The sequence below is a fragment of the Falco rusticolus genome, chromosome Z (assembly GCF_015220075.1).
Source record: "Falco rusticolus isolate bFalRus1 chromosome Z, bFalRus1.pri, whole genome shotgun sequence".
Classification (NCBI taxonomy): domain Eukaryota; kingdom Metazoa; phylum Chordata; class Aves; order Falconiformes; family Falconidae; genus Falco; species Falco rusticolus.
The window spans coordinates 81,780,813-81,802,019 of record NC_051210.1 but is presented as its reverse complement, the minus strand read 5'-3'; the positions used below and the strand labels follow the sequence as shown (position 1 = coordinate 81,802,019).

The 21,207-nt window shown below is 42.7% G+C and overlaps 1 protein-coding gene across 1 annotated transcript; it reads left to right on the top strand.

Annotated features, from left to right (window-relative positions):
- The first annotated feature begins 1,889 nt into the window (after window positions 1-1,889).
- ACAA2 (acetyl-CoA acyltransferase 2) lies at window positions 1,890-20,350 on the top strand. Its single transcript, XM_037373944.1, has 10 exons — window positions 1,890-1,980; window positions 6,666-6,832; window positions 8,847-8,975; window positions 10,783-10,899; window positions 11,841-11,988; window positions 14,413-14,588; window positions 15,561-15,690; window positions 17,900-17,970; window positions 18,611-18,765; window positions 19,697-20,350. Exons 1-10 carry the CDS (start codon window positions 1,965-1,967, stop codon window positions 19,779-19,781), a joined length of 1,194 nt encoding a protein of 397 aa, XP_037229841.1. The 5' UTR covers window positions 1,890-1,964; the 3' UTR covers window positions 19,782-20,350.
- The last annotated feature ends 857 nt before the right edge of the window (window positions 20,351-21,207 follow it).

Here is a 21,207-nt window from a genome sequence, read left to right as displayed (position 1 = left end):
TACTGCTTATATAAGATTTTTCCATTTTGAACAAATCTGTAAACTACACCTTTGTTTGTAGAAAATGCTTGTAATGGTCACTGTAATATTCAGCTGGGGATAAAAAAAATTGTGAAATAAACACTTCTAAATAAATTGTGACTTTTGGTCAAAAATGGGAATGTGGAAAATACATCTTTCAATATTTGCTTCTATATATTGGAAACATCTATTTTCAAATTGCCAAGTACTTTGCAAACACAAATGAACAGTCCCAAAGCTTGTACGGGAAGGTTTGAAAGGTTTAGAAGTTACAATAATTTCAGAGGTACTGAAGTACTGCGAGCTAATTAGAAACCAACTGAGTGTGGAATCCTACGGCCTCGAAGGCCATTGTAAATTGATGGGGAAGAGGGCATGCAGTGCCAGCCCTTCTGCGTGTGCTTAAACGAAGTCAATGGCAGAAAGAGAAAATACAGTGAAACCCTCGGCTTACTTTTAAAGACAAAGTTGCATCTTGCTGTACGTTCACCGACCTATAGATCCAAGAAATCACTAGAATTAATGTGGGAGAAGCAGTTGAAAGTTGTGAGTTTTTTAATAAAAAAAGGGAGTCTTCACAGGAGAACATTCTTCTTCCAGAAAATTTATAAAACTTAAATTGCATTAATGAAAACATATGGCAAATTTTATTTGTACGTGAAATGTTTTTAATGATCCTCTCAGTTTCTGCCAGACAGTGAACGGTTCCACTGAAGTTTTTATACACATAAGTCATGCCTTGAGAGGCGTTTACAACCACCAGAACTTTGAAAGGTTCCTGTTGTGTAGAGCATTCTGTGGATTGGTTTCTGCAGCTAGGGCTGTGCTCCCACTTGGTTTTCAATCAGCTGCAAGATACCACCTACCCTGGCAGGCTCTTTGACATTTTTTTTTTTTTTCACCTGGTAGATAGCATACAACACGGTTCCACAGTTCACAGAGCTGTGTTTTGCCAAGTTTAACACACTTACTATGGCTTAATGAGACCACATCCACCTCCAGCTCTACAGAGGAGGATCCTGCACGAGTTGGATCCACTTGCACTCACTCTGTGTTCAGATTTACATGGCATCATATTAGTTGGTTTTGCTCCCACCCTTCATTAGGATAAAAAGCTTCCCCAGTCCGCAGTAGTGCAGCTGAGGCCTCCACCCCCCCTTTCCTGTGTATCATCCATACAGTGCAAATTATATCGCGTTTCAGGATGATAACAAGCTGCTGGAGTCGTGCCAGTCGCAAACCAACCAGAGCAGCTTTTAATCTCTGCGTAAATAAGAAGAAAACCCGTCTCTGTGCGCGGGGTCCCCTGCCGGCCTCATGGGACCCGCTAACACAAACTGCTGCAAAAGATCCCTGGCACCGAGCCCAGCGTGCAAAACCTGCTGGCTTAGAGCACAGCACCTGCTAGAAAACCTACGGCTGATTAAAAAAAATATATAAAAATTAGAAATAATCAATGCCAGCCTACAGCGGGGAGGTTTCAGTGCCCGGGGAGACCCGGAGGCAAGCCCCACTCCCCACCCAAGCCACCAACGGCGGCCCCGGCCTCCGGGGGCCCGGCCCTGCCGGGGAGCGCGGCTGCCCCCGGGGCCGCCTGCCGCCGGCCTGCGGTGCCTTCCCCAGCCCAGGCCCCGCTCCCGCGGAGCTGCGCTTGGGCACCGGGGGCTCCGCACGGCCGGGCCGGGGCTGGGCCGGGGCCTGCCCTCCGCCGTTACCAGGGCAACGCGGCGGCGCCATTTCCCCCACCGCCGATTCGCCAAACCCGCGTCGTCCTTTCCAGGCACGGGGCGGGGGATACGGTAAGCAGAAAGAAAATAGGCGCCAAGTGAAACAACAACGTAAAACTCCACAAGCAAACAAAGAAAAAAAAAATTTTAAATAGATCCGCCCCCAGCGTGGCGAATGTGCGGCGGCGCAGGCGCGGCGGAGCGGTGTGGTGCGGGATGGCGCTGCTGCGGGGTGAGGCTCCTGGCTGCGCGGGGCTAGCGGGGCCCGTGTCCCCCTGAGGGAGCGGGGTGGCGGTGTCCCGGTGTCCCCCTGAGGGAGCTAGGGAGCGGGGCCTGGGGTCCCCGGCCCGTGTCCCACGGAGGGAGCCGGGTGGCGGGTCTGAGGCGGCGGTGAGGGGCAGGCCCGGCTGCAGGGGCTCGCAGCCCGCCGGCAGCTCCGCTTCTCCATCGAGAATCCGGAGTGGAGCCGGGGAAGCCGTGCCTGTCCCGCCGGGGGGATTTTCCTCAGCTGGAAATAAACGGCGTTAGGTGCAGAGGGGTAGGGAAGGGGCGCGGTGTCGGCCCGTTTTACACAACGGAACGGCCTGTGTGTGGCTCTCTGCGGTGCTTAAGCCGGGTCGGGTGCACGCAGACCCGTAGCAAAGGGTATGCCTGCCTGTCCAGTTCGCCTGCAGTGACCCGGAGTCGCTGGAGGTGCTGCCTGAAGCACCAGCGACTGAAAATTTCTTTTCTCACATCCAACCCCTGCCTGTGTCGGCACTGGCAGTGCAGGCTAAAAAGTCCACAAGCACCGGTGGCTCCCGGAGGTGTTCTGTGTGAAGGGGTGCTTCATGCTCAATGTGGTTTAAATTTTCTCTTAAAAAGGAGATAAACATGCCCTTTGATACCTGTTCTTGTTTAAAAAAAAAATTGAAATTGATTGAAATAGGGCTTTTATCTGTTTGACGGTGCTTTGCTGCTTGACAGACTGTGCCTGTCTTGTGTTGTGGTTTGGGATTTCGGTGCCAAAGCCTGTCTAATCAGTGTCGCAGTAATATTGCATTGCTCTGCCGAGCTGGGTGATACAGAAAGCGGCTTTGCCCATACTCCTTTGTTAGTTTTCTGTGCCTGTTTCAGGATCATCTTTAATCCTTTGCTGCAGTGGTTTTCATACATTGTTGTTGCTCCTTAACTTTTTTGGGGTTAACGATTGTTTTTTAGGTCTTCAAAGTAGGATCTGACTAAGAAATAGTTTCATACAAAGTACATTTGAGAAATGTTGGAGGGTTAGGGTGTATTTCAAACCTATAATAGCAGGTTAACAAAACCAGATTAAAAGCTGTCTTGAGTTGAGTGTTTGATAAGGATTCAGAGTGATCTTTTGCTTTCTAGCCCCAAAAGTTTCCAGATACCTATGCGTTTGGTAGTGGTCAGCTCTCATGCAGTGTTTATCACCTTGGAAAACTGCAGAGTCTCTGGAAGTCTTGCCATGGTAATGTTGCACAGTACTAATTAATGGTGACTTGGGAAGAGCTGTCAGAGGCCGTAGAGTTCTTTCTGGCTCAGGGCTCCAGCCATCCCTTGTTGCCCCTCTTGAAATTCTGTGGAGAGAGTAGCACTTGTAGATGTCTCTCCAGTTAGGCAGGCTCTGAAGTAATATCCCTTTAGGGGAATGGCTCTGTGGTCAGATTAACACAGCATAACTCAACAGAGGTTGCACTGCTGCTTCTTTTCCTGGTTCAGTCCAGCCTTCTCTGTTAGTCTTGAATTACTGTGCAGGTTTTTTGAGCAACCAGAAGGTGAGCTCAGGTACAGAACTGATCCAAATGAAAATTAGCCCCTTGTTTTCTGCTGACTCTGGGTTGGTCTTCAGCTGCCTCCCTTACATGGTCTGCTCTGGTTTATGCTTTGGCCCTGCTGTTGGGAAGGAGCGGGAAGCAGTGAGCAGCCCCAGTGAAAGCAAGAGAGGTGTCGTTATTGTGAAAGGAAGGTTTAAGGGCAAAGTTCCATCCTCGCCCCTAGAGTGTTTGTTTGTAAGGCAACCTGGTGTATGTGATTCAGCAAATAACATGAATAACCAGCAACTTGGCCAAAAGGGAGGAGAACGAGTTTTTTTAGCTTGGTCAGGTCCCTGAGCTGATCTGCAGCAAAGCCTTTTCATCAGCGGTTGCGGCACAGTTTTGGAAGGGGCAGAAATCGGTGAGCAGGAGGAGTGGTGGAAGGCAGAGTGTCCAGTCCTGCTTTGCTGAAGGGAAGATAAGCTTAGGAATATGAGATAATCCTTAAAAGAGCTAAGGGTCGTTTTTTTGCAGGTGTTGTTAACATTAAATGAAGACTCAAACTTAACATTCCATAAATTATTGTTAATACAATATATCTTGGCTAGTTAGATGAAAAACTACTGGTCTAAACTTAAATCTGTTACCTGAATACTTAGATCAGGGGTCCTCAAACTACGGCCCCCCAGGGTCCTCAATCCGGCCCCCGGTATTTACAGAACCCCCTGCCCCCCCCTCCCCCGCCGGGACTTGGGGGGGGGAACCAAGCAGCCGCAGATGAATTCCTGCCACTTCATCTGCGCGCCGGTCCCTGTTTAAAAAGTTTGACGACCCCTGGCTTAGAGAGTCCAGGGGCTAATTCTGCAGTAACTCTGTTGAGCACATCTGTTTTCCATAAACATTAATAAGTTAAAATATCCTCACCTTTGTAAAAACAAAACTCGTAGGCGTTCACACCTGGTGTCTGTTAGCAGTTTTCAGCTTTTTTTTTAAAAAAAAAATGTGTACAACCGATGTAAAAAACATTCAGTCAATGGATTAAGAATTGTTTCAGGTTAAATTGAACTACTTGCTGGTATCAGTTCAGTGGTGGTTAAATCAAGAGTGAAAACCGATGATGGATATGGCGTACACTGTGTGTACAAGGGGTCAGTTCTGAGCATTTGTAACAAACCTGGGCACAAGACCTGTACTGCAGGACCAGCCTTGTTACTTTTCAGACCGCTGGATATACGGAGGCCTCTTGAGATAGGTATTTGTAATGGCTGTGATGTTCCCTCTACACGTGAAGACCTGAAGAGCAGGCTTTTTGGATGTATAATAGTTAGCAGCTGTTTATTCCTTTTGAGGAAATCAAAACTGTGAGAAGCAGAATTTAATAGTTACTGTGTCAGCAGTACATTTTAAGGGAGCAGGAGCAGCAGTAGCATGCTTAGCAAAGACTTCTTTCTAAGGTCTTCTGGGTACCCAGAAAGAAGCCCATGGGTGGCATCCTGCTGCGAGGGTGTTACTCTGTTTTGCTATGAATGTTTTTCACATTCATAGAATCACAGAATGGGTTAGGTTGGAAAAGACCTTTAAGGTCAAGTCCAACTGCTAACCCCTGGCCCCGAGCGCCACATCTACAGGTGTTATAAATCCCCCCAGGGCGGGTGCCGCCAGCCCCCCGGGCAGCCTGTGCCAGCCTTGGCCACCCTTTCCGTGACGGGATTTTCCCTCATTCCCAACCTAACCCTCCCCCGGCACAAGGTGAGGCCGTTCCCTCTCGTCCTGTCGCCTGTTCCCTGGGAGAAGAGCCCGACCCCCCTGGCTCCAGCCCCTCTCAGGGGGTTGCAGGGAGCCAGAAGGTCTCCCCTCAGCCCCCCCTCTCCAGGCTGACCCCCCAGCTCCCTCAGCTTCTCCTTATCAGATCTGACCCTGTCCTTCAGGCTGCAATTTTTGCTTAGTCTGCTTCAGGGTATTTTGCAGGTGATCTTCTGAGCACATTCATTGCCCAGCCCTGTGTTCAAGGCTCTTGCCAGTGGGGTGAGCCTTGACCTTTGCCACTTTGGAAGGTCCTTTTCTGTGATCACGTAGCTTGGGATCCAAATACATGAGGGGCAGAGGAGCACCTTCTCTCTGACAACCCAGCCAGAGAATACGGCTCTCACTGCCTTGACAGAAAAGTCTGAATGCAGCTTTTGTGAGCAGCTTCATGAAGAGGCATTTTCATTTGCCTTCATCATTGTATCTGTATGTATCATTGCAGTGTTACTTAAAATAAGGGTGGGTGCTGCATGGCAGCTGTAGGAGAGAGGTATGCAAGCTCTGTTGTTCAACTGGAGGAAAGTTCACAGGCTGCCTCCCGCATGTTCCTGCACACAGAAGCAGAGGCGGCTGTGACAGGCAGTCAGTACGTGTTTGTTTTCGTTCGGACATGGCTTCTCCCAAGCTGGAATTCCTGTATAGACTGCTGCTGGCCAGTGCATGTGTACGTGGACGCTTGCATGCTATCTCCTGTCAGTTGAAAACGGAGTTTGCTTTAGCATCAGTCTACCAGTTTCTGAGAAGTTTAGATGACTTGTAAAATTCTGGAAATAGCATGAAGTTTTTGATTAGGGAGTGGTTTTCCTCTTAAGTTAAAGGAATGAAGATTAAAATGCATATTAAAAGTTTTTTTGTTTTGCTTTATTTTTTTTTCCCTTTGTATAGACTGTTTCAGAGCATAAACCAAAGATCTGCTCACTTTTCTAGGATGAGGGGCTGGCTTCTTTGGTTTTGTTTTTTTGAAGAGCTGTTCCTCATCTGATTATTTCACAGGTATCCACTATGGGATTTCAGGGATGTTGCTTCCATGCTTTTAGTACACCAGCACTGGTGTCTGATGTGGTGTGGCAGCCTCCTTTGCTCGCTATCCAAACTGTTTTTCTCCAGACTTGTTTGTGGAAAGGAAGTATTTCTGAAACATTCCCAGCTTTTCTTTCTGACTGTTAATTCTGCGTGCCTTCCCTGTCTAAAGCATTGCTCCATCCTACATCTCCTTTATCTTGGAACTACGTAGCTTCATACTGCCTATGTTTACAAAGCTTGTGAATTTAGGATGTTACCCAGTTGAGGCTGACTCAGTGGCTTTCTGCCTGTTAGGTTCTGTGCATCTGGATAATTCTTGCTTCTGTTGCAGGTGTATTCATCGTCGCAGCGAAGCGAACTCCTTTCGGGAGCTATGGAGGTTTGCTGAAGGACTTCACAGCCACTGATCTGACTGAACATGCTGCTCGAGCGGCCTTGGCTGCTGGCAAGGTCTCTCCTGAGATCATTGACAGTGTTGTTGTCGGCAGCGTCATGCAGGTTGGTAGCATGGAAAACTTGCTGGTCAGTGATATGATTTCAGTGTGGTCCTATAGATAGTTACCTCTGTTTTGCAGCCAAGAATAAACCAAAGGGGTGGAAACAAAATGGGTAAGTAGCATCTATAGTGTAGTGTTTCCTGTTGGTGTTCAAGGGACATGCCCTGCGTGATTTTGGTATTGTTGGGAGCAAGGCTTAGCTTGCTTTTTCTTTAGTACCAAAGGCAGTTTAAACTAGGACAAGCTGATTTTCCAAAACATGTGGATTCATTAAATGGTTCGTTGCTCATCCCTGGTACATTTTTCGTATTTTAATGACTTGAGCTGCACTCAGTGATTAGTAGGTTTTCACTGGATTGTGTAAATCCCTTTCTTTCTGGAGACTGTAACTGACTTGAGTCCATTTCCCTTGAGTATTTCTGTTCTATTTTCTATGGAACTTTTTCAAGTGGATATGAGTTTACCCTGAGCTGGAAGGATACAAGCCTTGATTGGCAGAGACATTTGGACAATCGTATCTTTTCCAAAGACCTTGTGATGCAGATGCTATTGTATGTGGGGCACCAGCACTGGAAAACTGGAGTTATCCACATATGTAGATGAAGGTCTTTGTTTTAGGCAAGACAGCAAACGGCATTTCTGGTTTGGTTTTGTTGTGTATTCTGACTTCACTGTTACTAAGGGTAGGCACTCTAATTTTGTACTGAGTGTTTCAAGGGTGCGAAAGAAACAAATAACTGAGAACTTTTGTGATAAGTTAACAAAGGTGCAGTATTCCTTCTTAAGGATTTTTGGCCAAAAGAGTAGCTTTTGATTATTCTGTCTCCTACAGCTACCATCTCAGCTTCTTCTAATAAATATTTTAGGTTTTGTAAGAACTGTTTGCAGCCTAGAAAACAAAAAATTGCTGCATCCAAATCTCTTGTAATGCTTTTGCATAAAAAATAGTATTCTCCTAATAAAATGTCTTTTCATGTTGAAATTACATTTGTTTTCCTTTGCATCATACTCCCCCACTCCAATAGATCTTCTGGGTTTTTGTCCTGGATCTCTTTTAAGTATTACTTGATCAACTTTAAATAACTATGAATGTATGACCATTTTAAACTCCCCTTCTTCAGCAGAAGTTGCTTGATGAATTTATTTATTTTTTCTGAACTTGCATTGGCACATAGCATTGCGCACATGACTTTGTGTTTGTAATACGTACTGGCTTAGGGCATGATCCCCAGGAGCATAAGTGTTCTCTCTGTTTGGAAAAGATCCATTACAAACTTATAGCAGTGCGCAATTTTTTTTCCTGTACCTGTGTCCATCATCATCTGTTGACTCAGCAGTTGAAACGCAGAAGCTGAATTGTTTTTGTTTCATCTCCTGTTGGACCCGGTTTATTGAAGGAGTGGGTTCTGAAGGGTGTGGCACTTTGCTTTGAAATAGAAATGTGACAGAACTGTCTTTGAAAAGCTTTGGAGGAATGAGATTGCTTTGTTAGAACAGGCCAGTGTCCAATTAGAACGTCACAGTGATGAAATTTCACAAAGTGGATATGAAGCAGCAAAGCAGTCTCATTTTCCACACTGTCTGGTTTTTGGGGGCCCTTCCCCTGGATGTCTGAGCAATTTTAATCTACCTTGAAATAATTGCTGCTTGCCAGTCAGGATGTGGTCTTACAACAGTCTGTTGCCTGTGTGCTGCTTTGAAAATAAGGGATAAGGGAAAATGTAAGACTAGTAAGTTGCCAACTTCAGCTTTAACATCTGTAGTCCTGTTTTTTGCCTAATATCGAGCTTTTATGACACACAGTTTCTTTAAAGTGCACGTTAAAACATTGGCCCTTTTTGGTCATATGGGATGGTGTCATTTTAAAGAGAATCAAAGTGCTCCTTATGACTAGCAGGATTTCTGCTGAATATACACTAACTTTTTTCAGTGATGAGATTACACCATTTCATCAAGACTTTTGCTCTCCAAAGAAAATAAAGTGTAACAAAACCTCCTATTTGTTCTGTCTGCAGAGCTCCGCAGATGCGATTTATATTGCAAGACATGTCGGTTTACGTGTGGGAGTCCCTGTCCCAGTTCCAGCCCTCACTGTCAACAGACTTTGTGGCTCTGGTTTCCAATCCATTGCCAGCGGATGTCAGGTACAAAGCTCTGTATTTCTGGATTAGTCGTAACTTTTATCAGACTGCTAATGTGAGAGATGTGTGTGGAAATGTGTACTTCATGTTTGGGATGAGTCTGAACATGGATTTTTAGCTAGCACTGGTAGAGTCTTCCTGTTGTCCTGCATGGTTTTGTGCAGGAGTTCAGCCTCCACAGTGCCGTATTTTGTGGTTGGTTTTAAAAATCATAATTTTAGCTATTTTTTTATTTAATGTAAGTTTTTAATAAACTTAAAAGTAAGCAGACTTACATTTATTTAATGTAAAAGTTTAATGTAAGGAATGCAACAAGTGTTAGCCAGTGAATAGAGCTCAGCTGTGAATGTGGTTGCATTCTTGTGATCCTGTTTGCATGGATTGGAATTACTGGCCATCCGAATCACTACAGCAGGCTTTCATCTTCTGATTGTTGTTTATATTCTCTATGTAAGCAGCAACCTGTGCTTTTAAGTGTGTTTTTGTTCAAAGATCGAAACCCTTTCATGGGTAAGATAATTTATAGCATCACTTCTTTTAAATTAGAAGAAAATCAACTTCTTTTTGAGCGGCTGGCCAAACCCACTGATTAAAATGGTACAATGAATTTTATTTCATTTGCTCATATGGACCAGTGGTCTACAACTAGCAGTGGTCTAGACTTAACAAAATTAAAGGTTATTTTATGAATAACCTTATTTATGAGCAACCGTGTAATTGGGGTTTGTTTGGTTGGGGTTTTTTGGGGATTGTTGTTTGGGTTTTTTTAGAGTTCCCCTTGACCAGAGAATTGCTTTAGGTCTGATTCCTTAGAAGAAAAGCATGTGGGAGACAATGTAGAGTTAAGGTTACGTGTTTACAATAATACCAATCTGACTGTTTTCTAGCTCTTTCTGCAAAGGCTGTAAGATGTGTTGGTCTACGCAGAAAAAATCTGTTGGAGAATTTGACCACCTGTATCAAAAGTATGGTTGTGAGACCTTTTCCAAAGACAGCATTTCATCAATGCAGTTAATGTTTCTGTATTATTCTGGCACACAACAAAGCTGCAGCTTCTATTCTGAGCTGCTTAAATGTGCACAAAGTTTTTGGTAACTGTAGGAAGCATCTCAGCACATATTACTACAGATCATTCATACTAATTATTAACGAGTTGTCTCAAAGGCATATCATTTCATCTGCTTCCATTCCATTACACAAATAACGTTATCTGTCCAACTGAGTGATTCATTTTAAGGAAGCAGAATTTTTTGAGTGGTCTGATGGCACATTTAGGAATTGGGGCTTTTAGGTTCTGTGTGCTTTGCCAATGATGAATTAGTGTGTTTCGGGGATTTCTTTTGTCAGCTTACCTGGCTAATGTTTTCTGAGATGATGCCTGGTTTTTTTAGAATTGTAAGGTCTAGTTTCAGGCTTTGAAGTTTAATTTGTGTTCCTTTTGAGAAGATTGGGAGCTCAAAACAAAAAAAATAAATAATCTAAACCATCTGTGAACCTAACCACACAAGCATGCAGATGTTTAATGGCTTTGTTCCTCTGTCCTGTCACATGTGTGCACTCTTACTCTCTTCCTCCCTCATTGATATAATCATTCCTGGCTGAAAGAAGGAAGAAGGAACACCTAATGAAAGAGACGGACCCCAATCTTAATAGAAGGCTAAACCCTTCGTAAATGTACACATGGCTGAGCTTGAACTCATTCGGTGTGTGTGGCTTTGTAGGTGATGAAATCTTTTTCTAAAACAGTTGTTATTGCCTTACAAAACCAGCAAACTAAATCCTAGACCTGTTTTATTTTTTCTGTTAACAGGAGATTTGCCTTAATGAATCAGAAGTTGTTCTGTGTGGTGGAGCTGAAAGTATGAGCCAAGCTCCTTATGCAGTTCGAAACATTAGATTTGGAACCAGATTAGGAGCAGAACTCAAGGTCTGGTACTTTTTTTACTTTCCTCTCTGAACAAAGTCACATTTACAGAACAACATAAAGTATCAGGTCTGTAGACGCTGTATCCTTGCAAACGAAATTATTGGAGATCAGATCCAGATTTAGTTGTTCAAAGCATTTATTCAGTATTCAGACATTATCAGAACAGTAGCTTCAGGCAATTTTGTTAGGCATGCTGGTTTTCTAGGTTTTCCAAAACCATGTTTGAATTCTTGTTCCATGTGACACGTTATCAACAAACTCTTAGACACAAAACTTTGTTTGCTTGGTACATTCCATCAGAGCCTGTATATAACATAAAAACTTGTCAGAGGCTGTGAAATAGAGCCTTTTTTTTTTAATGGAAGGCTGGCTGGTAAAGAACATGTATACCTCCAAGTTACAAGCATCTCTCACTTAAAAGTAGGAACATGAAGTTAAATCCATTGACAGACAAGTTATTTTTAAATTTCTGATGATAAATCCTCGGTGAAGTGTGGGAAACCTGCAGCAGGATGCAGTTCAGCCCTGATAATTACAGTTTACTCAGTGGGTCATAACCAACATAAGAATGCTAAATTAGGCTATTTTAGTGCTTCAGTCCTTTGGTTTTTCTATGCTATATTGGACTGACTGATCTTGCCTTTTATCTGGTTAAGTGAAGTTAGATTTGAGTGTTTTCTCACCTGAAATGTTTTACCTACAGAAACCTTTGACTCTAGACACTAGAGTACAATTCTTGATTAAATAAAATAAAATAACACATAAGAACTTGCATACTCTTTTGCAGTCTGTTTGTTCTAATTTAAATAAATTATCTGTAGGTAACCTGAGTTAATTTTGACAAAAAGGCATTAGTTTCCAAGAGGTTGCAGAATAATTAGAAGTAGTAAATGTTAATGATGCTGTGCTTCATAATTTTCTTTTCATAATGTTTCTTGCAGTTGGAAGACACATTGTGGGCAGCTCTGACAGATACATATGTTAAAATACCTATGGCAATTACAGCTGAAAATCTGGCTGCAAAATACAATATCACTCGAGAGGACTGTGACCGATACGCATTCAAAACACAACAGAGATGTAAAGCTGGTTAGTAAATTTAGGAATGGAAGTGTTTATATGATACTAGTTTCAAATCTAGTCAGTTTTTAGCATAGAGTCAAAGTATTTTTAAGTTTTGTGTAGCTCTTGGTGTGATTTGCCTTTTGATTTGCAGATACTATAGTTCATGGTTTTGCTTGCCCTGTGATACAAGTAGCCCGTTCCTGGGGGGTTTGGCTTTGAATATACGGAGTCAGGTGTTGTGTTTATCAGCAGGTTAAGTGATGAGCCCCTTTCCACTGGCTTGCTGTGTCTTCCTAGTGGACGTTCAGCAGTCATCCAGGCAGCAAGTGCCATTGGCCTGTCACATGTAACCTCCTGCCTGAACAGCATTCATGTTTATGGATTACTGGAGAGGGGCCAGTGATGGCTACCAAGATGATGAGGGGACTGGAGCATCCCCCTGATGAGGAAGGGCTGAGGGAGCTGGGGCTGTTCAGCCTGGAGAAAAGAAGATTGAGAGGGGAGCTTATCAGTGCATACAAGTACCTTCAGGGCGGGTGCCAGGAGGACGGGGCCAGGCTCTTTCCAGTGGTGGCCAGAGACAGGGCAAGGGGCAATGGGCACAAACTGCAGCACAGGCGGTTCCGTCTGAGTATGAGGGAAAACTTCCTCGAGGGTGGCAGAGCCCTGGGACAGGCTGCCCAGAGGGGCTGTGGGGTCTCCTTCTCTGGAGATACTCAAAACCTGTGTGGACACAACTGAGCAACCTGCTGTAGGTGAACCTGCTCTAGCGGGGGGTTGGACTAGATGGTCTCCAGGGGGCCCTTCCCACCCTGACCATTCTCAGATTCTATGAACATGGCTTGTTGGTGCCCCTTTGGTGGGATGCCTTGCCCTTGTCTTGCCTGCGACAGAGCAATGTTGTCCCCAGCGTGCCTCACTCCCCCTATTTCTTTCCTCTCAGCTGCAGAACGGTCCTGTCCCACAGCAACCCCAATCCTTCTTGCATACAAGCATGTGCTATAATTGATCTAAATTATTTTTCTTTTGGAAATCATATGCTATTTGACAACTCTTAAACGATTAGAGCAGATGGAATCTGAAGAGGGGTTATTTGTTGAGGACCTGTGTTTAAACTGTTCTCTGGGTGGTTTAGTGGCCAGAGCCATCAGTGGGAGGCATTGGGTTGCTGTGAAGTTGATGAATAGTGTAAACAGGATGGTACTTCAAAAGACCAGTAGAATGCGTAGGGATCATCCTGGGAGTTCAGCCTCTGCTATAACCCAAAAGTGAACATAAGAGGCAAAAATATAAACATGCTTTTAGATTCTAATGATGGTGCTATTTAACACCTGCTACTCTTGAAGGAAAACTTTATATTTTCTTCTATGGATGAAGCAGTGCTTTTTCTAACTTCTTTTAGTCATGTGTTATCTTCCCTGCTGATCTTGTTAGCTAACTCCTGCAATTCCTGAAGCCTTTGCTAGAAACTGTGCCCCTGAAGAGGCTTTTGCTTCTTTCTTGTTTTCTAGAATTTTTGCCTTGCTGTTTTTATTTCTGCTTGTTATGACCAGGTCATCTTATTCTCAACTAAAGGGAGTCCTGTGGCTAGCAAGGAAAGAAAAACATTTTGTAGAATTTATTGAGAAGTTCAGAGGTAGCTAAACAACATCAGATATGGAAGTTTCAGTGCCTTAGTTTTAAATCCCTTGGAGCTGCATTTGTGGAATGATTTGAAGTGGCTGAGAGTCTTGGTTCAGTTATGTGAGATAGGATACATCTGTGTGTTCACAATAAAACATGGTGGATACAAAAAGTAGCATTTAATTACCTGAATATTGGTGTCTAAGGTTATGGTAGGTGATGTGGCCAGATGCTCTTATGGGCATCTTAAATACCTACAATGTTTTGAATTGTCTCTGGTTATTTAGGCAGCTGAATCCCATTCTGAGTTTGTAACTTGACTGTGAAATCCTGTGGAGGAGCACCTTGGACAGGATTTTAATTGATACACAATAACTTATGCTCGTTATCAACAGAGAAGAAATGGCTCAGCATTTTTTCCATGTTCCTCTGTAAGTGAGATTTAGTTTCTTGGCCCGTTGATAACTGACAGAGCCGTAGAATAAACCAACAGTATAGGGGGATGTGTACCAAACAGAAATCTAGTGGTTAAAAAAAAATAAAATCAGTTATTTAAAGCTGAAATAACACTTCCTATTAGAGACTTTCTTTGCAGGAGTTTGAGAATGTATATTTGTAGAGTTTTTTGCCCAGTTTCTAAAAAAAACAAACAGTAAACACCAACCAGCCTATTTAAGCAAAATAAAACATAAACAGTACTGTCCCTGGACTCTGGTTAAAATAGAGCAAAAAATGTGTGCACATGAAAATAGCATTATTGGTCATGCTGCGCAATCATCTTGATATTTTTATCAAGTTATTTTGTTTTCCTTTTTGTGGTTACAGCTCATGATGCTGGTTACTTCAATGCTGAGATGTCACCAATTGAAGTGAAAACAAAAAAGGGGAAAGAAAGTATGCAAAAGGACGAGCACCCAAAACCCCAGACCACTCTGGAACAATTGGCAAAACTCCCATCTGTCTTTAAAAAGGATGGAACGGTCACGGCTGGGAATGCTTCAGTGAGTATGTCAAAGCCTTGGGTTGTGCACGTGTCACCTCTAAGGTTCTCCAAATGTATTGTTACTGTATTTATGTCTCACTGAGCTGCCTTTGGCTGTCAGCAGTGCCTCCTGATGAAAATGATCTCTCATTCTGCAACAGAGTGCCCCTGGTTGACTGTTCCAGCCCCAAGATGGCAGGGGATCCTTCCGTCTGCTCCCATGTTCTAAAATTTGGTTTTGTGGACTGGCACTGTTCTTTTAGCGAGGCACTGACACTTCCTCCTCAGCCTGCAATTATTCCCGTAGTGGCCGTGTAGAATTAGCCATTCTGCTTTCTTTTGGAGGGCAATGATTACTGAACACTTGCTTTACAAATCATGTATTGCATTAGCAGGCATACTGCTGCCTCTCATCCTTGTACTGCAATTAGTATCCTCTCTAGTCCAAACCACATTTTGCTCTTGCGCAGAGCAGACTTGGTGCTTAGCAGCATGTCATTATGGACTGTTCCTCTTACACTTACTTTCTTAATCAATTGATCCATGTTCTTTGGGCCAGAAGGACCACTGTGATCGTGTAGTCTGAATTCCTGCCTGAAATAGATTGTAAGCACAGTAAGTATGGGTGTCTGTAAAGTATCTTTTTTTAATTAATAGTACATACATTATCCAATATTAATAGTGGTTTTGCAAGTTTACAGAATGACATTTCCAGTGTAAGGGAGACTTTAAGTTGGCAAAGATGTGGTTTACCCTTCTAAAACACTGAAATAAATTGAACAACTATATTTAACTTTCTTTTGCGGTCCACAGAAAAATGAAAGATTGTGGTTTGTTGTTTTGAATTAACACTAATACAATTGTCTGTTAAATGCTAGTAACAGTGTCTGGGACTCAAGGGGTTTTTTTGAGAGGCATATTTAGTTTGAAGTGTGGGGGTTTTTTGTTTGTATTTTCGTGCACTAAGAATGTGTTTCTCTCTTATTGCAAGGGGGTGTGTGATGGAGCTGGTGCAGTCATCATTGCCAGTGAGTCAGCCCTTAAAAAGCACAGTCTCACTCCTCTGGCAAGAGTAGTAGCATATCACTCATCTGGCTGTGACCCCTCCATAATGGGCATTGGTAAGTTGCAATAAAGCATGTTATTTTATAGCATCAAGCAGCATTAAAATACTCATGTGTTGGGCATTCTAGAGCAAAGAGTCTGCAGTGTGCCGAGTCTGGTAGCTCTGAAGACTGTGTGCCTTACTACAGAGAGACTGTCCATCCCATGGTGTCAGTCCATCCCTCTTTAACCAGAGGGGCTGACTCACCCCTCGGTTCAGCTGAAAAGGGCACGTGCAGTGCCTGACCTGTAGCATGAGCACTGAACTGTAGTCCCACAGACACCTCTTTATTTTCCTTTTTTACTCTGTTAGTAAGTCAAGAAAATTGGCACTCTCAGTGTTTTCTAAAACCGATTTTCTCCTGAAATTCAGTTGTTTCCTGTAAGCTTCAAATCCCGTTATTAAATGTGTAACCGAGTTGTCTTCCTTGCCTCTTGCTGAAGGTGTATTGGCTGTGTGTACACCTTTCAGCAGTTACTTAGTTGCCCAAGCTAAGATTGGATTCCAGAATACACATCTATTCAGGTATTATTTTGGCAAACCAGCTACTTCTCTTTTTTTTGTTAGTCCCTTTCTTTATGCTTTCTAATAAAGTAGCTGTTAACACAGACAAACCCTCCAAGCCAATCCAGACACCCCAGGATTTTTCCCTTCTGTTTAGTTTGTAGACAGCATTGTATCCCAGCATCGCTTTTCCTTTCTGCCATTCTGTTCAGAGAAGTCATTGTTGACTGGTTCCATGTGTCAGTAGAAATGCAAATGAAGCATTGTCAGGTTTGTTTTCTTGATCAGACTATCTGACTAACACAACCTTCAAAGCAAATGTAGAGGGAGGCTTTCTTTCACTAGACTTCATGCTGTCATTGTGCTTTCTAAACTAGCCCATTCTTTCTAGGTCAGGCAACTCTTTTAGCTTGTTTAAAAACTTCATAAATCACATGGAGAAACATTTAGTATCCTAACTCCTTACCACCACAGCTTGTCCCCAGCAACTCAAAAAGACCAGATGAGATTCATTGACTTGACAGCAACAGATCTGAGAACAGGAGCTCAGTCTAAGCAACTGCCCTTTCACATACTGATAGTGATGGGGAGTCCTGCCTCACAATATCTAGTGAGAGAAGTCATTGTTTTTAAAAAAAAAGGAGAGAGAGAAAGAGGGGGAAAAAAGTCTACTTGGCTGTCACTAATGGTCTTTGTGTTGTCCACATGAGACCCTCCCATTACTCTCACGCGTAACAGGCATACTAAAATCCGTCTGTAATGAGATGCATTTAGAGTCTAGCATTAAGCTGCCTGAGGCTTTCTAATAATCCACTGAGCTTTGAACTGGGCCCTTCTTTTAATTTTTCTGTCTCTTCAGTCATTTACTTCTCTTTATGGTTTTTTTTTTATTCTTTGAGCTATGAGTTTTCAAAACCCATCTTTTGGTACTGAGATAGCATTTAGGATTGGGTTTTTTTTTTTGTCAGCTACCATCTAACTTCTCAATATCTTTATCCTACAAGCACATATCTAATTAACTGTTTCAAATTCTCTTTGACTGTATTTTCCCTTAGGTAGCTGTGCTTTGAGATTAATCTCCTCTGTAGTGTATTACATTAGGTCATAGAAGTCCGCTTCCTTCAGAGAACAGTTTTACTGCCAAACTCAAATATTCTCCAAAAATAGTTGTCCTGTCTTCAGTCGGCTGGGACCTGGTCCAAGGGAACAGTTTATTGGTTTTTTTACTAGAAGATTTTCAGATAAAGTATATTAAGAACACCAAAACAATACCCTTAACTAAGCACATGACTGGCAAACTCTAGAACTTTTTCTTTTTTGTATACCTGGAGGCAGCAAGTTGTGAGGAAAGAATACACTGAAGCAAGAGTACTGGGAAGGAGAATGCCTCAAAAAGTGTTGTGACATTTTTTTATTTGGCTGGGGACTGTCAGTTCTCTTGACTTGAAAGCTATGTCTGTGTTTGCCAACATAGTTGTGCAGCAGTACTGACACTCTTAACTTTCCCTGGCAGTGTGTTGAGAAGGCTGCCAAATAGTTTTGAGGTTTACGGGTTCTCTTACCACCTAATAAAGCAGGTGAGTGGCATATCCAGAATTCATTGGCTGCACAGAAGCTTGTGGGAGGGGATTTGATGAGACTTTATGAAGCTATCCTATGTGTAACGTGTTTATAAGCCTCTATTTTTTTAATTTAACTAACTACATAAAATTTCCAAATAGGCCCTGTACCTGCAATTACAGAGGTTCTGAAGAAAGCAGGATTGACTCTGAAGGACATGGATTTGGTAGAGGTAAGGAGTTTTAATATAAGCAGTGAAGTTATTCCTGATCTTCATAGCAGAAACATACCACTCATATGTGTAGCTTGCCCTCATGAGGTAAGTGTTTCTGCGTGTCTGGAGCCCACCTGTCTTAGCTTGCCTGTCTGACCTCTGTCCATCCAGCTTCTAACACACAGTTGCACAGTCATCACAAAAATCCAAGGCACGTGGAAATTGGAAACGGCACGATAGCATTCCATGGAACAAATAATACCCTCATGTGACAAGAAATTTTACTCTGTTGGCTGGACTGTTAATGCTTTAAGTTAGTGATACTTCTCCATTTGTGAACAAGGCCCTTTTTTGTCAGAGCTGTAGGCTCTTCACAAACACACGGCATCAGAATATGCCATGCCTGGTTTTATATAAAACATACTACATTCTTGGTTTGTATCACATGTTCTGGAAGGATTTGAATTTGAATTGGGTTGGCATGACAATTTTTATGTTGTCAGAGTATGCTTTTATAAACATAATGTTTAATACATTTCGCAATCAAAATGACCTAAAGAAGAAGCGCACCTCATTTAATCTTGTGTGCGCACATGCTGCTGAAAGCTTGTGTGGAAAGTCAGACATGAACAGTGGTATTGTTTCTCTGGTGTTGTAGGTGAATGAGGCATTTGCACCTCAGTATCTAGCTGTTGAAAAAGTTCTGGGCCTTGACCCTGAAAAAACCAATGTCAACGGAGGTGCCATTGCTATGGGTCATCCTTTGGGTGCTTCAGGATCACGGATCACAGCTCATCTGGTCCATGAATTAAGGTATGTATGTGGCCGATAGCCGCTGGTAAGTCGATGCAGTGCTGATGTAGTTACACCTGCAAAAGATTTTTGGTCTGGATGCTGCGTGACAAAAATCTTCCAGTTGACTAGCTTTCAACTCTTCTCACTGCAGTGTAGCAGTTCCTGTATGAATTTGTTAACTTTGTGCTGAGCCCAGGTCCTGCACCTTGCCTCATATTCCAGTCTGCTGTCATTACAGGGTTTTTTGCTTCCTCGAGATCTGATCCAAGCCTGCCATAGTCAGTGGGAAGGTTTCCTGTTTTGAAATGGCCTTTGAGCAAAGCCTGTTCCCTTATTAACAAGGTGTATTTAAAAGGTGTTGTCATCACCTTCTTTCGCTTTTAGTCAGTTTTCAGCAGTTTGAAGTCTTTTGGCTTGCTTGATACGCTTAGCCCCATTTCAGTCTGAATTTTCCTTTTTTTTTTTTTTTTTTCTTTTAATGACCCTCGGGGCACGGATCATTCTACCTTTTCGCTTGGACCTGCAGCACGATGTTAGTGTCCAGCCATAAAGCCACAGTTAATTTGCACCTTGTGGAAAGCTGTAGAAAACTTAGCTTTAAAAAACTACCTAGGCAATAAAATTGTATTTTACTTCTGTCGTTTTTATTATGTGGTGAAACCACAAGTATTTCAAATATGTCATTCTTTGCCATTTTGTGTTCGTAAGAACAATATAACCTACTGTCTTTCAGATGGCAAAAGACTCAGACCTGCAACTCCTATTTTTTCTACAGAAGTATTCCAACATCAGTTCAGGCCTCATGATGTTTTTCTAGAAAAAGAACATACACATTGTAGAACATCGTCTTTAGTAGTACCTAATTGATAGCTAGTTTCAGAAAATCAGGACAACAGCTGCTAGGGTTTCATAAATAGAAATAATTCTCCCTGTTGTTTTTTCTGTACAGGCGTCGTGGTGGGAAATATGCTGTTGGGTCAGCTTGCATTGGTGGTGGACAAGGTATTGCTGTTATCATTGAGAACACAGCCTGAGCAATCCTGGGGACTGCGCTCGTCACCCAAATTACTAATTCCTCGAGAAAATTCTGCCTTTTGTGACAATAAAGCATCACTGCCTGCCTTCCTTTTGTGCCATTCCTGCCAGGTAAAGGAACAGCTGAGGAGTCTGAATTCTGAACAAAAAGATTAATTACTATCTTTCTAACTAAAGGAAGTGTAGCATCAATGTAATTGCACACTGATGAAGTATTTTCTAAAAGCCTCTTTTCAATCAAAGTTAATGTATTTCTGTAGCAAAATTCTTTTCATTTCCTGAGGAAACTGCTTGTCAAACTTTCACCAAACCTGCCTTAAAATAGCAGTCAGAGCAGCTTTTTAAGCAAGTATTGCTTAAACTGTTCTTATTTCAGCTACTGCTGGCACATGTGCCTCTTTTATCATTAGGAAATGTGAAAATTTAATTTGAGACCTTCTGAAGTATATACTGATTTTAGATTGGTGGCTATAACCATCTGTTTTACAAGGGAAAAGAAAATAAGCAAAAGTTGAAATTTTCATTGTGCCCCGTAAAAGAAAAATAAATATAACAGGGGAAATAAAAAGGCTTGCTGTTCGTTTGTTTATTTTAAAGTAAATCACTGTGAGAATTGTTACTTTTGGTAAGCCTGTGTTTGTTTTGGAGAGACTGTTTTTCCTGGCTGAGGGCTTACTGGTGTTTACTAGTTAGTTTCTAGATAACTCTACCAAATCTGCTAGCCTTCCAAGAAGGGGGATTGGTGCATCTAACTGTTGCTGCATGGCAAATGTGTATATACAGCAACTCATTACTTAACTGCCTCTGATAGGATCATCTATGTTTCTCGGGTCGCTTAATGCAGGACTGTTGTTAGCTAATTTGAGAATCTGAGCAAGTTGTCTTGCCTCTCCCAGGCAGTGGAGTTCCAGTTATGAATCATTTGATGTAATGTCCGTGACATTTGGCTGAAGTGAGATCTCCGTTGACTGTGCTCACTGAAGTCCTGTAGGCTCACTGTACTGTCAAGAGCAACTTGCAGCTTGCTCTGGCATAGATGTCTACATCAGGTACTCAGTTGGACACATCCCATGTCCGAGACAGCACATGCTTCTTCATAGTCTGTACTATGCTACATAGACTAAAATAGCAGCAGACTTCAGCCTTCACTCTTCCTCATCTTCTACCCACTGTCAAAATATTGCTTATCTACAATTTCTTGCCAATCCACTGGCATGAGGTGTGATGATTGTGAAAGACAGGAGGTTATTCAAAACCTGACTGCCTAGCCTAGCAGGAAATTCAGGTCAAGGCAAGTATTAGTGCAACTAGTGGCGAACAGTTGAAGTACACTCATCACTGTTCCTGGGGTTTTATGGTTGTAGGGTCTTTAATTATTGTAGAAATATTTACCGCTGCTTGTGCGGATTGAAAAAACCCCACCCA

Bases quoted from the DNA above. Each gene is read 5' to 3' on its own strand.
- ACAA2 (XM_037373944.1), top strand. The intron at 15,691-17,899 runs GTAAGTTGCAAT...ATTTCCAAATAG, and splicing joins CCCCTCCATAATGGGCATTG to GCCCTGTACCTGCAATTACA. The intron at 17,971-18,610 runs GTAAGGAGTTTT...CTGGTGTTGTAG, and splicing joins AGGACATGGATTTGGTAGAG to GTGAATGAGGCATTTGCACC.